Source organism: Conger conger, chromosome 6, assembly GCF_963514075.1.
Source record: "Conger conger chromosome 6, fConCon1.1, whole genome shotgun sequence".
Classification (NCBI taxonomy): Eukaryota; Metazoa; Chordata; class Actinopteri; order Anguilliformes; family Congridae; genus Conger; species Conger conger.
In genome coordinates this window covers 17631567-17649398 of record NC_083765.1, presented here as the reverse complement: position 1 = coordinate 17649398, position 17832 = coordinate 17631567, and the positions used below count along the sequence as shown (strand labels likewise).

The 17832-nt window shown below is 41.7% G+C and overlaps 1 protein-coding gene across 8 annotated transcripts in view; it reads right to left on the bottom strand.

Annotated features, from left to right (window-relative positions):
* Window positions 1-16991, bottom strand: part of crtc3 (CREB regulated transcription coactivator 3) — a 40532-nt gene extending 23541 nt beyond the window's left edge. For all 8 annotated transcript variants that reach the window (XM_061244830.1, XM_061244832.1, XM_061244831.1 and 5 more), the window contains exons 1-3: window positions 15412-16991; window positions 5453-5563; window positions 4371-4499 (exon numbers count right to left, since the gene is read on the bottom strand). In XM_061244830.1, coding sequence (XP_061100814.1) covers window positions 4371-4499; window positions 5453-5563; window positions 15412-15543 — 372 coding nt within the window. In that variant the 5' untranslated portion in view covers window positions 15544-16991. The remainder of the gene's footprint in view (window positions 1-4370; window positions 4500-5452; window positions 5564-15411) is intronic.
* Window positions 16992-17832: the final 841 nt, after the last annotated feature.

Below are 17832 nucleotides of genomic sequence, written 5' to 3'. Positions count from 1 at the left end.
GTTAAACTAATTTGTGAAAAACAAGCCTTGACCAGGAGGGACATCTGGTGCATAAGGAGGGGACGGGGGACGGATGAAATAAAATCTTGGCCCAAAATCCTCAGTCTACACTCTCCCCTCTCACATTGCAATTAAACCAGTGGCACAGATCTTCAAACTGCCCTTCTGAGAATCTTTTTATTTATACAAACAAAAATGTGTTTGTATTAAAATAAAAAAATGGTATAGTTAAAAAAAAAAAAAAATAATAAAAAGCATGTTTGCTTCCAGTTTGATAGCGAAAGCGATTCTGCTCAGCGTCAAGTGGAAGCACAAGGGAAGTGTGAGATCAGCCAGTTCTCACTCCTTAATCACAGAACAACTTGGTCATCTTTCGGTGCTATGAAGAGGCTGCCAGATACATTTATAATTACGACAGGCCACAGATGCAACCAAGCCTCCTCTGACAACGACTGCTTCCAGGCAGCCCACCGGGTCCTCGGCAAGGCAAAGCTCTCGCTAAAGCCAAAAAGCTGCAATACTTTCCCAGGCTTAATTCCTCTATTCATTCGCTCTATCAAAAAGAAACATCCTAACACCCAAAAATCTAGTGCCTTAATAAGCCTAAAGGAGGAGCCTTCATGTGGGGAAACAAAGCTGAAGGGTACGCAGGGACGTACTGCCTGCCAGGCAGATAAAAACAGTTTGAATGCACACAGAAAGGATCCTTTTGCTAATAGGCTATTCGTCAATGGGATAGAAAAACACAATGTGAAAACATTCCCTTGCAATGCAAAGCCCATTGTTTTCACAATGGTAATTAACAGTGAGAGGAAGGTTTTTGGCTCAGAACACCACATGCCAGCACATGCAGCCTTAGCGCAGTGGTGAAAAGGACGGTGGGCACTGCAGAAACCAAACGTTTACAAAGCGTTTCTCTTCCGAGCTACTCGGCAGCCACAAGCCATTCTTGGAAAGCACGGGGATAAATAAAACCCCAAAGTTTTGACAGGGCAGAGGAACTGACTGGATGGGACCCAGAGAAGGAGGGCCAGTGGTTCACACAGCTGCTCTCCATTCAACAAAAACACAGACAATACACACTGTCCTTATGAACAGCCATACCACCAACGCCATAGCCTGAGCACATACAACAGGTCTAACCGCTGGGTGGCAGGCTGAGTGGGTGGTTTGCCGAGGCAGTTTCACCATTTTTATACTGGCTTGATGGCCTACTGGTTCACGCTGGTAAAAACCGGCACTGGCACACTTTATGTGGAGTGGAGAGTAGGCCCCGTTCCTCCTGAAATCAGACTCTGAAGGAAGCCAGTGCCCTCATGCGTGAAAACATACCGTGTACTTTGGACAGCGTACGCTAACCTGCGAGCGCAGTCTGTTGGGGAGGGGAAAGGAGGCTTCCAGGTGGGACAGTGAGGTTCAGGTATACCTTGACATGGCTGTTTGAAGTTTGAGTCACAGCTGTCCTTTGAACTAAGGTTAAGGCCATCCAGGGAGCTGGAGATCAGGCACCATGGGGGGGGGGGGGGGGGGGGGCTTACATAACAGCGCTGCCTACAACTGCCACATGGTGGGAGGGGGGACACCTGAGAGAAGCTGGGGCCCAGCAGGGGGAGGGAGATCAGCTCAAGGGAACGGCCCTTCCCTTAGCTACAGATGGTTCCCAGGGAAGCAAGAGAGCCAAGCAGCATGAGAAAGCTCCAGAGTTGAGGAAAAGGCTAGGGGGTCTCCATGGCTGATGCCATATTGCCAATCTGCTATTGCGGGCAACCAGACTGAGTGTCTCTGATCCCCAGAAATCCTCCAGACACATGCACAGATACAATTACCAATTACCAACCAATTCCCCCAGCAGCAATCCACACCTTATTTGCTTACCATGAATTTGTCTGATATCTGCTTACATGCTTTAAAAGTGGAGTCAACACATTTTAGGTGAATGCAAAAATGACCCGTAATTTTCAATGTGGACAAGGGTTGGATAGTTGGTTAAAGTTACAAAGGCAGAAAATAGACTTGTTGATGTCTAGCACAAGAGATTTGGCTCTAAAATAAAATATCTTTTTATATATGGTTGGTTTCTGACAGCCACATGCTTTAAATGCTCTCTGGCAGTGTAAATCAAAATGCCTTTTCCAACATAAAGCCTCAATAAATAAGACTTAGCTGGAGCTGCATTCAGGACAGATTTACAGTCAAGTCTTATATACTGCACTGCCAGCTACAAACAAACTCAAATGATTCAGACTTTCCAACTCTGTTAACGTAAGAGGAGCCACGTTTGTCAAAAAAATAATTGTAAAGCAAATGGGAGGTGACTCAACCATGGATAAATGTCATTCAGACACAACATCATTATTTATAATTATTTATCATATCCACTCACTGCCACACAGCCCTACAGCCCTATTCACACACCAGCTTTGTTTCCACTCACCCACCTTACCTGTATGTGTGCTGGCAAAAATGCCTGCTTTGAAACTGATGTAGCATCAGCTAATGAATGGCAGTCTTAAATGTTGGACTTGCATTCTGTCTACACTTACCAACAGCATGTTGCATGCAGGTAATAACTGTGGCTGCCCGTTAAACTTGTGGTTGGATGCAAGATTATGAAGGGGGATGAAATCCCACCACTTAAGCTTTTGTTACTTCTGCCCTGGGTCGGCACTTGTGGGGAGGGATGCTGATGACACGCTTTGCAGGATGGAATGTGAACTAGATCATGCAATAGCAGTCGTAGCCTAAGCATTCAATAAGACATTATGGCCATTGTATTTTACACAGGACACATACATCTGCTTCTCCTTAAATCTCTTTTGCATCTACCATGCTGGATGGCCAACCATCAAACTTCATACAAGTGAATTTGCACAGACCAGGGTAGTGTACTACGAAATGAGACTACGGGGTTAGCGAGGTAACTAAACCCTGGGTTTTCTGTACTACTAAGCAGAGTTACTTTAAATCAGTGTATATCGCTGGGGCAACGTGTGCTGCACAGCTAACCTGGTCCGCAGCAGGTTATGTTCAGACTATTGGCCTGAAATATATAAAGCACCGCCCTTTGACCAATCAACTCCTTGGAAACGGACGTCTCTCCAGGACACTCCCATAGAGAACGGGGGGTCAATTACCAAAGTAATTGACTGGCTTTCGCTGTGATTACACTATACAAAAAATGCATGCTTGATTCTCAATGGATAAAGTACAGTAGCCAACATAATGCAAGCATCTTGAACCCTGATTGAATTTAAGAATAGACTTTGGTGTGAGATTATGAATAAACCTTTTCAGCTTCGGGCATAATAATTCTAAATATATTTTATGAAGTTAAGTTGTAGGAGTTCAAGAATGTGTAGCCAAATTCCCACAGCAGAAATAAACTTTAGGACAATTCATGAGATTGTAGATTTAATTGTGAAGAGTGGTATGACAGCCTAAATAATGACTACCAAATTTACACTATTAGCAATTTTTGTCAACCCTTGTGCTGGGCATTGTTGGAAGAATCGGTGTGACTTTTTGCTATTCGCCTGAGTGTTTCGTGTTCTAACTTCTTTGTATCCGCTCGTTATATTTGCTCACCACCATTTTTGAGGGAATGGGCACAGCCCTTGGTTAACAAAGCCTGTCGTCACTTTGCAAATTACGTAGTAACCAGCTACGTAGTACCGGTTAAGCCCGATAGTGGTTGTTTGGTATTGTGAAGCCACATTTTACATTTTACATTTGAGTCATTTGGCAAATCCAAAGCGACTTACAAGTGCATTGGTTCTTCCACAAGTTAAAGCATCACATCCATAACTAGTCAAATACACATGAAGGGCTGTTCTAAACAAAAACAGTCATCGTAAGTGCAATTTTTTTCTTTTCTTTTTTTTCGGGTTAGGCAAGAAGGATATCGGGGGGGAAATCAGGAGGGAGGACTAAGGCATAGTTGGAAAAGGTGTGTTTTTAGTCTGCGTTGAAATAGGGGGAGGGATTCTGCTGTCCTGACAGTGATAGGTAAGTCATTCCACCACTGAGGAACCAGAACGGAAAACAGGCGATATGCAAATAAACCCTGGGTATGTTAAACTCCCTTCGTTGTATACCCCCATCTCATGCACCCAGTTAACAATATCCACAAACGCTTACTGAACCGTACTGCATTAAACCATATCAAACAATCCCAACGGCAATGAATCACAGCCTCTACTGCACAGTACAGCACAGCCCCAGCAGTGAGGGCTGAATGAGAGCCGGTGCGGACGGTATGATAACACGTCTCCCGTGTGACTGCTTCCTGAGCGCAGGCTCGTAGTGGCCTGAGGAGGCTGCAGCCAACGCAGCGCACGCCCCCGCTGTGCTGGTGGGCGGTTAAAGGATATCTGCCTGCCGTGCTTGTCCACGGGCCTGCGGTGCGGAGAGTTGATGCGATTGCGGTCGCGATGGACCCTCTCCACCAGGCCGTGGTGGCGGGTCCCTCGCACCGTGTCCAGGCCAGCGGGGAATGGGCTCTGTGAAGGGGGAGGGGGAGGGGAGAGAGGGGAGAAAACTGCCTCAGGCACACTTTGAAATTCACCCTATTAAGCGCTCCACAACCCGCACAGAGGAAACACAGCCGCGAGCAGGCGTGTTTACTGTTGCTATAGTATTAGCCTAATAAATTCATTGGAAAATCTATGTTTAAGCGCTCGCAACTCGCTCTTCTTTCTTCCCTTCACTGCTCCTGCTTTCATTACTTTTATGACTCACAGGCAGGTACACAATAATATTCCCCAAAATACTTAGGCATTCAATGATTTATAGTCATCGGAGGGACACAAAAACATAATATTGCTCTCTTTTGGTTTAGAGAGTGCAAGCAAACTGCATAATTCGGCACTCTCCCCTGAAGTCAAGAGGATAGATTTCATCCCTAGGTACAGTAGGCATCTACTTCATCGGATTTGGTTTCTGGCAGCTGCTACCATTCAGGGATCAATGCCTGCATTTCCAAAGATACATTATTCACAGCACTAAAGGCAGTTTCACCTGAGGTGCACAAGGATGTTTTCCGCAAAGTTCTGAAACTGATACATCCTCGCAGCTACACGCACACACCAACATATCAAATTCGCTAATGAGTGTCTACACGCCGTATTTTGCACTACTGAGTCAAACAGCCCAAACGTTTGAATAATGTATGTTCCTCAACTGGGCTATGTGCATTTCTAAATGATATTGCTGTGTACAGGGTTTCTGCAAGGTAACTGTCCACTGTAATCATATTCCGAGAAAATGTTCAGCTTGGAAAACCTTGTCATGTAAAAACAATAATTAGAAAATGGCCTGTGTTGCCAGATTGTGCTATGACATTGCAGTATGCTTTGTTGCTATGGAGAAAGGGGGGTAAAGTGGGGGCTGGCTTTAGTGCCGGTGAGTAGAGTGGCCATGTCTTCAGGTGAGCCAGAATATCAGAGCTGCTCACCTGGAATTCTGCGGTGGTGTTCCCAATCTGGTTGACGTTGGGCAGGGACCCGCCATAGTACTGTGCCCGGGTCTGACTCAAGCGTAGCTGCTGGATCTTCTGGAACTGAACCTTTCAAAGAAAACAAATGGCTGTCAGACGCAGATAACAGCAGGGTGGAGCTGTCTGGGAGTTTTGAAGCGAGAGAGGACCAGGGCAAGAAAAACAGGTCTCTTGGCCATACTGCAGGGAGGGCTTCCATATGCGTTTCTAACATTTCTGGGGAAGGTTTTATTCACATCTTGGCTGCAACGCCTGAGAGATTTTCAATGACAAAACTGCAGGTCTTCATCCTTGAAATATGTACGTTAAGGAAATCCAAGCAGATTCCTGTTCTTAGAAATGCAGTACAGTCACAAAAATATTAGGTCACCTCTGGTTTTTTAAATAGACTTTAGTGCTGCCATGCAACTATGTATATATATATACATAGTTATATATATATATTTTTTTTTTTTTTTTTTAACATACTTTATGTTTTAAAATTCATTCATAAAGTCTTTACTCTAAATATATTTGACGAGAATTTCTTTCTCCAACATTTTTTAATTTGTCCAAAAAGAATGGGTCATCAACACTAATCACCACTACAAAGCATGTATACACTGTTCACATGTACTGCCTCTGTCTCTCTTGTGCCACATACATTGACAAAACTAATATTAAGACTATTAAACACACAAACATTTGTCTTTTCGGTATCTTTTGGAAAATTACTAAACACTTCAATCCGCTAAACTTTACTACACAAATTAAACCAATTGGTGTTTCTCAGAAAGATTCGCACAGCACACCACAAGCCACAATAGCCCAAAAATAGCCCAGCAAAACCCAACCTTCCCACAGGACTTCATGTTAGTCAGTGTCAGCAAGGTGTTCACAGACTTTTGCACCAGACTGTATGGACTTGTCTCTACCTAAAGTTTTTCAAAAACCACAGACGGCCTAATGATGTAGGCCTGTGCTGAATGCACTGTAATGACCAGCCTAACCACAGTCCGTTTTCTGCTCTGACTGCAGAAGTAAACAGTGTCCATTATCAGTTCTGATCACAAATAGGCAAATTTGTGGGCCGTTTCTTCCTCACACTAACCAAAGGACAAAATTTGAATCTCAAAGACTGACCTTATTTGATGTTATCAATGGATTTACAGGGATAGGAAAGACCATCTTTCTAACAGGAGAGCCACAGTATCAATGCTCGGTTTGATCACAACATCAGCCTTAAGGGGCTTTTCACAGGCCTTAACCATTAGGATTCAACCATACAGACAAAAGCTCTTGGTCATTGGCCAAATTAGCAATTTAGCCATGGATACGAGAAGATTAGGGTCTGAGCAGCTGCCCCTCAACATAGAACCACTGAATGTGAACAGAGAGAACAAACAGAATGCGCCTGCAAACTAGCTGCCGGCCACCTGTACAACCGAGCATATCACACCAGCCATCTTCCACTCTGAATTCACACACCACAGAGCTACGTGGCATTTTGCCTACTGAAAATGATTTATTGCAGGAGTCGCCTATACCATGCTATACTGCCCTGGCTGAGGAGCAGGCCGCCTCACAGACGCCGGATACAGACAAAGTTTCCTCATAAACAATAGCCTGTCGCCACCCATTCAGCGGGAGCTCCTGTCTGCCTGGCCCTCCCATCGCTGTAGTAACCAAACCTGCTGATCCTCTGGAACCTCAGAAAAAGATCCTCTATTTTTAGCGCAGTGCTCCTGGGCTCGCAGGTGACTGCACCTCCCGAGTGAAATAAGCCAGACTCCCGCCTCTGACCTGATAAACCCAGCATCCCATCCTCAATAACCGAGAACCCGGTCCTGAGCAAACCAGAAGCTCCAGCTGTCTCAGACCCTGGCCCCATACCCAAGCCCCAGGCACAAATCCGGCACTAAATGACCGGCTCTTTTATCATACACCATTCAAATTACACCACTGGTCTCAAAACATTTCAGAGAGGATGGTGGGAGCTGTAGTCTACAGCTTGAGAATTTGAAATGTTTGACAACCTTTGGCCTCCACCTCCCATCAGCCTCTTTGCCAAATGTTCTGGTACCCACTGAAGGTAACCTTGCCCTCACTTGTACTCCCCTAGGACAACAGTGAGGCAGAGATGTAAGCACAATGCCATGCAAAATAACCACCCTTTCAGCACCCTCCATTCACACAACGATTTAGAGCATGCCGGCCTCATCAGGTTTCCATGGAAACAACCTGTCCTCTCCTTCAAATCAGTTACAATTCAACAACTTTTTCTCTCCTTCAAATATAAGCTGTGATTTTTTTAAGGCTGTCAAAAGCAAGCTTCCAGCAATCCCCCGTGATTGGTGTCCCCCATTAAATAAGTCCACCATGGAGACTCTGGCTGCAGACGTCATTCTCATGGGGAAGGGGAAAAACCTGCCAATAATAGTGCAGCCCAAATCTTACAGCAAGTGCAGAGAAATGACAACTAAACACATATTTAATAAATACACATCTCTAATTTAAGGTTTGGATCAAATGTTAATGTTTGATATTGGTCTATCTCATAATAGACATTAAAGTTACAGTCAAGACATACAGTGCGCTCCATTATATTTGGGACAAAGACCCATTATAGATTAGATTAGAATAAGACAGTTAGAGACATTGGCCAAACCTTAGGCTTACCAACATCAACTGTTTGGAACATAATTAAGAAGAAATAGAGCACCAGTGAGCTAACTAATAAGGGACTGGCAGGCCAAGGAAAACCTCCATCGCTGATGACAGAAGAATTCTCTCCATAACAAAAAAGAAAATCCCCAGATCAGAAATACTCTTCAGGAGTCAAGTGTGGATTTGTCAATGACCACTGTCCGAAGAAGACTTCATAAACAGAAATACAGAGGCTACATGCAAACCACCAGTTAGCTGCAACAACAGGATGGCCAAGTTAGTTTGCCAAGAAGAACTTAAAAGAGCAACCACAGTTTGTGGAAAAGGGTCTTGTGGACAGATCATATAAAGATTCACTTGTATCAGAGTGATAGCAAGACCAAAGTGTGTTGGCTGCCCTATAAGCCTCCGGCACCACCTTATAAGCACAGAGCACCGCAGCCTTTACGACTTCATAATTTAAACTATCGGCAAGCGACAAGGTAGCCACTGCATCCCGCGCTTTACCTGTCCGTTTACACTGCAGCAAGGTGGTCCAAATGTCTTTTGGCCAATTAAGTGCAGTAGCAAGGCGCTCAAAAGTGCTAAAATAGGTATCCACCTCCGTCTCCCGAAAAGGGGGAGTAGCTATGTGCCTTTGCATGTCATAGTGCGTAGAAAGTGGCCCGGGCATAACTGAGGCTGGTAACGTAGCAGCTTGCACAGCGGCGTTCTCCAACTCCAATTTACATATCTTTAACTTATTCTCCGCCTCAATCTCCAGTGTCCGCATAGCTAATATATGCTCAAATTCAATTCTCTGAGCTCTTTCTATGGCCTCTCTGGCTTCCCGTTTCTCCCTGGCTACTTGTTCTAGTTGCAAATGTTGAAAGTTATCGAACAAACCAGATTTGAGGTGCAATAAAGTGTATTTACAAAAGAACAGTGGAGGTGCTATTTACAGATTTAAACAAATATTCACAAGACAAAGACACATGGGGTATGAGGCCAAGGGACCTGGGTGTTGCCAAATCAATGAAATTAACAAAACCAAATAGAGCTAAAAACAAAATACATACTAATTGTTCACGTAATAAAATAATATATATATCTCTACTCTATAACCAAAATTACATAGGTGGCAATCACCCCTTTCCTAAGGTGTCAAAACAATGGCTCACCTTACGTGCAGCAACAGTGTATAGACCTGCCTTACCTGCCCCAGGGCCTATACATGGACAACCGCATTCACAGGAGTAGGAGAACATAAACAACATACATCAACAGGGTGCTGAATCAAAATGAGCAGCCAAGTCTAGCATAGCCCCCTATAGGGCAGCCAACACACAGTTTATATAAGCAGAGGAGGGACGTGATTGGTGGAGGCGGGACCAGGACAAAGATGATTGACAGCAGGGACAGCGAATGGAAATGGTTGATGGCTTCATCTGTAGAGTTTAAGGGGGGGAAACAGACAGACATACATACGTGGAACGTAACAATGGAGAAAAGAAGTAACTGCCCAAGATCCAAAGCATGCCACCTCATCTGTGAAACACGGTGATGGGGGTGTTATGGCCTGGGCATGTATGACTGTTGAAGGTACTGGCTCACTCAGGCCAAACTCATTGGCCTGTGGTTCATTCTACAGCAAGACAATGATCTCAAACATACTGCTAAAGCAACAAAGGAGTATTTCAAAGGTAAAAAATAGTAAATTATTTAGTGGACAAGTCAATCACCCAATCTGAACTCAACTGAGCATGCCATCCATATGCTGAACAGGACTAGCCCCTGAAAGCATGAGCTAAAGAGGACTGCAATACAGGCCTGGCAGAGAAGACACCCAGCAACTGGTGATGTGCATGAATCACAAACTTCAAGTAGTCATTCCATGCAAAGGATATGCAACAAAATAGTAAAGATGAGGACTTTCATTTACATATGGTGCCCTGAAATGGGGGGACTATGCAAAAACCCTGCTGCAATTTCTAGATGGTGTAACCAAAATGTATAAAAATGTTATAAAAAACATTATACACATCAACTTGGCAAATAAATAAATTATGCTAGCAGTTTCACTTTTGGTAAGAATAATGAGATTTTGGAGTCTTAAAAATAATGAATCCACAAAACATTTGTGAGAACTCTTTTCTCAAGTAATATTGAATGTATAACAACAGTTTAATCACAGGACATTTTAGATTTTCTGGTCCCCCACTCCATGGAGTACAGGGAGGGGACAGATGGGCCAAATACATGACTTAAAGTAAGTTCCTGTCGATATTCCTGTCTCTCGTTAAGGCATGCTGCTGGAACAGTAAACACTCGAGGGAAACACTACAGTATGTACAGTATCAAGTGCTCCAAATTGCATGCCCTACGCCCAGCACTCAACCCTTCTTCAAACAATGATGTAAGTCTGTTGTTAATACCAGTCAAGAGCTTTTCATAGTAGTGAATGAAGAAATATAAAACCCTGTCAAAATGTTTTGCCTGCATACAGTTTATGAACACGCAAAGAATTTGTGAATAATACGGAACAATGTCATATGTCTGGTCTGCACATGGTGGACATTTCATTGTTTTGGTCTTGCTCTCAATTCACGCAGTTGAAAAGCTCTGGCTAGCAGTAGGCCACTATCAAGGAGAGAGGGTCAAGTTCTTGGATAATATGACGATAAAATGCCTTAAAAGGTTGACACATAACAGAAAACATATCAAATTTACATTGTAGACACTTTCCCCATTCGAAGGCAACTTATCACAGCTGAGGAAGTAAAGATAATACCGACCTAGTATTCTACTGCATTTTATTCAATTAAGCAGTACATCAAGTAGAAAGGAGTCAATATGTGGCATTCCAGTTAAGAATCTTGGAGCATGCAGGCTATAATTCCAGATCCTTTACTCTACGCGCTCCACAATATATCACATAGTTGAATGGAATGGAGAATTGCCATGCCAAGGAAGGCAAGTGTATTTTTCTGTCTGAAAACAAAATAATATCAGGTGATGCATAGCTGCTCTAGGGCGAGGGAGGGAGTGATGGGGCTAATACGGTGATGACTCTGACTCAAGAGGACTGCACACAACTGGAGAGGGAGAAGTCAAGAGCAGAGCACTGACAAACTTCAATGGTTTCTGCTCTCACTCTCTAGCACGCTCAATAAAGACGACACATCACTCTGTCAAAGCAATCGCCGCCCACTCTCCCAAGGGAGTTAAGGCACATGAAGATGTAAAGCAATCCAAAATCTTCTCCCATGGGATCCAAATCCCTTTAACAATATTTGGAGCACTGTTGCGGATTGGCTGGAAATGGTCAATTTACCAACAATGCAGTGCTCCTCTAACAATCTAGTTTAAAGTATATAAAATTATGCTACAAGCTCTTTTCCTAATTATTTCAGGGAAATAATTTTTCCAAGATTCCCTAAATACTGATTACAACCCATAGTGTGGCATGAAGCATATTCCCTACATTCAATCTCAACGATGCTTCTGTCTGGAGGTCACTGGCAGGTCATCCCTCATGGGCAACTTAATCCAGCACAGTTTCAAAACCACAAGTCTTTTAGCCGAGCAGTCCTGAAAAAGCACTCTAAAGGCCTTCATTGTGACCCAAAGGCACAGAAGCACTATGAATAGAACCCTTATACATTTACATGGTTGCATTACTTTTAATCTCTTGATACTCAGTGCTATTTTATTTCTACGTATTCATTGAACAACAGTCACATCTCAAATGGCGTATGCTAGTAGCCCAAATATTAGATACTACAGGAGTTATTTTGCAACTTCAATATCACCTGAAACCTCAACAGCTTTCAAGGTTTATAGAGCTCTAAACTGTTCTTTAGAAGACAGATGCAATTCATTATGTGAGTAAAACGGTTTCTGTCAACCTCTTCAGATAAATTATTGTGAAATTAAATTGTAAATTACATTGCAAATCTGTCATTTAGAATTAGAAGGCAACATTTTCAGTCCTTGCACAGAGGTACATACATCTATATGAACCATGTGAATGTGACAGTAGTTTGTAATTGTATAAAGCCTGGTGATGAAGACGTTCGTTATTTATATATTTTTTAAACTTAGACACAGTATGATTGTCATATCCTTGGACCTAATCATCTGTGCTGAGCATCTGATGTTCTAAGGGGAAAGAATGCTGCCTAACTGACTGCTTTCCAGATATTTGCCGTTTAAGGAGAAAAAAGCTACTTCCAACCCTTAATGAAACATGTAAACATGCCCAGTTGCCCACCAAAACATTCTTGAGAAATTGGAAGTCAAAAACTGAATACAAATGATGAAATCTTGAAAATAAAATAAAATAATAATAATATACAATAGAGAATTCAAGAATTTCAAAAGATACACATGATCCAAGATGCATACAAAATACATTAAAATGCACAGTGGATGAATCTTATGAGCTTTGTTCAATGGTACAAACAATTATATTGAAGTTAACTTATGACCAATCTGTATACTGCGGCAAGTGCAATGACTTGGCAGAATGCCGTGAATGCTGCATCCGGCTCATTAAAATTCCTGAAACAAATCAGACAACCTCATTTTAAGATTTAGCCTATATTAATCATCATGAGTAAGAATAAGCACCTTTTTTACAACCCAAAATGGCTAACTGCTGATAACTTCTCAATGATGCAAGTAAAATGGTGATCAGTATTGAGTAAAACAGCTGAAACCCAAACCATATGAACCATACACATAATACACCCATGACAAGGTTAGAAAAATAATGTTATTCTGGATGCTCACATTTTTACATCATTTTTGGCTGGCTTGAATGATTTTATTCTCAATTCTCGCAGTGTCAATGATGAGGCGTACAACCAGGCCTCTGCTAAACCTTAATGCAGGTAGGTTTGTATTTTCTTCTTCTTTTATGCTGAAATCAGGCTACATCCCAGAAACTGCTATTCTGCAATTCACAGCCAATTATCTGTCTAATATTTAGCCAGCCTGTAGGAACAGACTGAAGGACTGTTAAATTCTATCAAAGATTGCAACAAAAATTTCAAAAGACAATTTAAACAGCTCCAAGCCATTGTGGTACAGGAGAGCTGAATAGCCGATTGGAGCTACTGAACCAGGAACAATAGCCAGGAAGTTAAGCATGAACCCAGGAAGCCCCCATGTTTTTCTACAGTTTTTCCAAGACTACAACTCTGGACCCTAACATCACACTACAGAAGCCTATATCCCACCCAAACAGCAGAGTAGAATACCGCAGGAGAAACAGAAGTGAAATACAGAAGCATACTGTCATACTGTAATTGCATCAAACCCAAGTTGGCTTTGTGTTTATTTGTTTTTTTCTTGCTTAATTTTTGATGGTAAACACAATTACTCTACACAAGTGTGTTAACCTCTCAGGGGGGAAATTTGCTTCACGATTCTTAAAAAACAATAAAAATAAAAAAAGAAGCAGGGAATATAATATCACAAACTCTGTTGTACACTCCTGCCACAGGGACATGAGCAAGGCCACAATCTGCTGCAGTCTTAACATCCAAGTTAGTCATGGCCTCACTACATTCGGGAAAAACTATGGAAAAAGCATGTGGGCTATTAGACTGATTTCTCTTGAGTCTGGATTTGAATGGTGGCTAAGTGTGGTTTGCAGCCAGTTATGTGGCAAATGTCAAATAACAATGCAGTTACAGATCAGTGATAAGGGCCATTGAAACCAACCATATACTTACCCAATGTTCAATTTTGCAAAACATTTTCCCATAAAACCAGGATTGAATCTCAAGCTTCAATTAGAGGCTTACATTAATTGTTCACTTGGGAGTACTCCGATATAGGCTAGTTCTTTCCTCAGAAAGAACCCTTGGATTCCCTAGAAGCCACGGTTATTAAAGTGGCCTAAATGATACTCTCTACAACTACTGGACAAAATCAGTTTCTTATTTCTGATTACATAGGGGTTTAGATCTGTGTTCCTTAGCACTGTCCTGGGCATTATTTATTATAATGCCCACCACGAAAGCGCACACAGTGCTGAGCTACACCGTAAAACAAATCAGAACCTCACATAGCTGACAGTGACAATGCAAATTTGGTCTTTGTCTATATCTCAAAAAAGATAGAAAAATGAGGTCAAATTCTTTCACAGCTACATTTAATGAGCCCATTATGCACATTTGTGCAGCTTGAAGCACAATCCATTTACCCGGTTCCTGATGGTCTTGTTCTTTATTTCAGGATGCCTGTGCAAAAAGATAACTGCAAAACCTTCCCTGCACATAGCATTTTAAATATGCAGAGGGAACGCAGATATTACTCATCCAGTGCCCCCATTACGGTTTTTTTTTTCGTTCACACAAGCAAGAGACCTTGAGGACTATTCAAGATTCCAATAAGACTGCAGTACACTGCACAGCACTACGGAGTGATGTGAAAATTATACCCACAATAAGGATGGGAGTTCATTCAGTACTCTTTATGGCACCTAAAACTAAAGCAATAAGTAGCCTACTGTATGTCCATGCATTTTTTTTCCCCCCATGGCAGTCCAAGGCTCTTAAAATGCACCATTAGAGTGAATTGTAACTCAGACAACAGTATTACAAATCTAAGGGGAAATTAACCAAGATCAATAGCAACAATAAATACACACAATACAAAACAACCACGCCAAAAATAATTAGTCATATTTGGATACTGGAACAATCCATGTATCCAAATAATAGCTAACAATGTAATCAAACAAACAGCAACAAAAAAAAAAAAAAAATAACACAAAAAAAAATAACACAAAAAAACTCAAATGCTACTATAAAGGCGCCTTTATAATATATATTTATACATAATTTGGAGTATTCAATTATTTATTTATTATTTATTCATTTCAAACATGTGCATCGTCATTCCACATTACAGGCATGCACATGCCTTATTTATGTTATACAAGTATTATTATTATCATTATGATTATTTAATTAATAATAATAACAATAATATTATATTTCAAGACCAATTCAATGAGAACGAGAAAATTGGATGTGACAGCTGCCCCCTTCAAACAACCCCCCTCCAAAGGATTCACAGAACTGTGTGAAAGGATCTCTCGCTGCCACAAATGCTTTTTTCAGGTCCGTCTACCAGACACTCGCGTGAAATACTGGCGACATTTAATACCCAGTTATGCTCCCATTACTTTAAACATGAACAGCATGTGGCAACCTCATTCAATAGTAGTGACATTCCTTAATTCGTTATTATTAGATTACACTTACGGATCTGCTTACCCTAGAAACGGTGAGGTCTGTCATAAGCTGTTCGAAGGCCCGCGTCTCCTCGGCCTGTTTTTGATTGTGCAGCGCGATCTTTTCGCTGAATTTTCTTGGGTTGGAACCACCAGAGCCCGGGGATCCCGACATTGTGAGGGCCGCACAGTTTCACGAGTTTATTTAATGAAATGTTGCAAAGTTTGAGGGAAATATCAACAATGTTTTCTTAATCCATTCTTCTTTTTTCTTTTTGCGAATCCATCAAGTCTATACCCAAAGTACAATAACGGTGTTTGGAAACTTGGCTAACTGGCTACTAGCTAAGAAATATTTGTACAAAAAATAATAATATAGCTGTATAATTTGGTAGCTTTTGCGTAATTAATGCAAATGCTGTTAACTTGCACGCTGTTTTATCATTTATGAATATTACAGCGACCTCCACTGCTGTACCACCATTTTCAGCTAACTTTTTAAAAAATTTAAAATTTAAAAAAAGTGCTCAAAGTCAACGTGCTTGAATACCAGTTTAGCCAGCACACTGGCTAGCTAACTCTCTAGCCGTTTTTGATGCACCATTTCCTTCATCTTCGAATCATAAACATGCTCTTATATTGCAGGTAACTATCCTGCAACCAAAAAATAATATCTCCCATAAATAAATAGCTAGTTCACGTTACATCACTTTTAATTTAAACTAAATTCTGGTTTTTCAACTGCAATCAAAATATTTCGTTTTAAGGGTTTATAAAGTAAAATGTGTTCGCGAACGTTAGCTGAACGTTCAGATTGCGATGTTACAACAAACGTCTTTATGTAGCCAAATGCTGGACATGGGAAAATGCATAAGTTGGTGAACTGGTTGAAAGAGTTCCTTGGTGTAAAAAGAAGAATCCCCAAACAAATTTGCAAATCCGCCGTGTAAGAAAATCCTTCCCATCAATATGCAGAGCTTGCTATTATTCCTTAGAACAATATCCAACGACGACTACGGTGTATAACAAATGCTGGTGGATAAGTATCGTTAGTTCGCAAGCTAGCTTGCCGTAGCTAAGCTAACTACATGAAACACTCCTCCGTTTGCTAAAAACAAGGTTTTTCGGGTTCGTAGTTATTGGTCCAGAACAGAGAGGTGGACGGTTTTCTGTCCGGTCTGTTTACACTTCAGCTGAGCGTACGTTCTGACATTTCAACAAGTGTCCCAAGATTTAGAACAAGCAATCGAAGCCACAAACACTGCCATAAATAATTAGGTAACGTAGAAGATATCTCTCATTTGTCACCTTGGAAAATAAAAAATAAAAATAAAAAACCCAACGGAGTACAATTCAGATAAGCAGGTGATCTGCAAAGAAATCCGATGTCGCTGATTAGGAAGTCTTTTTTATGTTTTACAATTTACAAATGTTCTCCGTCTTGTCAGATCTGTAGGGGGTGTGTACACCCTTTCTGTGGCTGTTGTTGCGTTTTCCTCAGTCCGTTTTCATTAATAATACAAATGTCCAGGTTCTTGCCCTTCGGCGCTCGGCTTTGGTTTACTAAAACTCCCTTACCCCCAAAGTGATCCTGAAAACAACATTTAAAAACACCAACCTGACTGAAACTGCGAAACTTACTAACTCGTGGTGTCCACAAGGGGGCAGTAGTGCGCTCTTAAAGTGGTACTAACACTGAGCGAAACGCTCCAGTGATTATTTATGTACTACTAAAGTTATTTTATACAACGGATAAGTCCGGGCCCTGCGATAGACTGGCGACCTGTCCAGGGTGTATTCCTGCCTTTCGCCCAATGTATGCTGGGATAGGCTCCAGCCCCCCTGCGACCCTGATCAGGATAAGCGGGTTCAGATAATGGATGGATGGATGGATGGATAAGTCCGGTCCATTGCCTCTATTGGTCAGTTTGCGGTCCAGCCGTGCCAATATCCACGATATATACACGGCTAAATGGAATGTTCATACATCTTTTCAAATTACTCTGCATTTGTAGATCACTTTGTAATCAAAATTAATGTCACTTAACGTTATCATCATCTTGCCGCTAGTAGCCTTCCAAAGTAAAATAAAATGAGTGAGTTTGAAGTGTCCTTTGATTTGGAAAGGAGTACGAACGAAAAAAATAGACATCAAAATACTGGCAAGACCACCAAACCCCAGTGAAGCAAATGATGACCCTAACGACACTATGAGTTATTTCAATAACTGCATGCTATCTGGCAGTATCCCGATAAACGTCTACAACAAAAAAGAATGACTCTTTGCATCGTGCCTAACCACCCCGCTAGCTGTGCCAATATCCACAATATACCACAGGTTCTCATTCCATAAGGCTAAGTATTGAGGTGGTATTTATAAAGAGATAATAGGTCATTTTTAAGGTACCTTGAGTTTCAACTACAAATGATTGATCATCATAAGGCCTGCACTACTTACACTGCA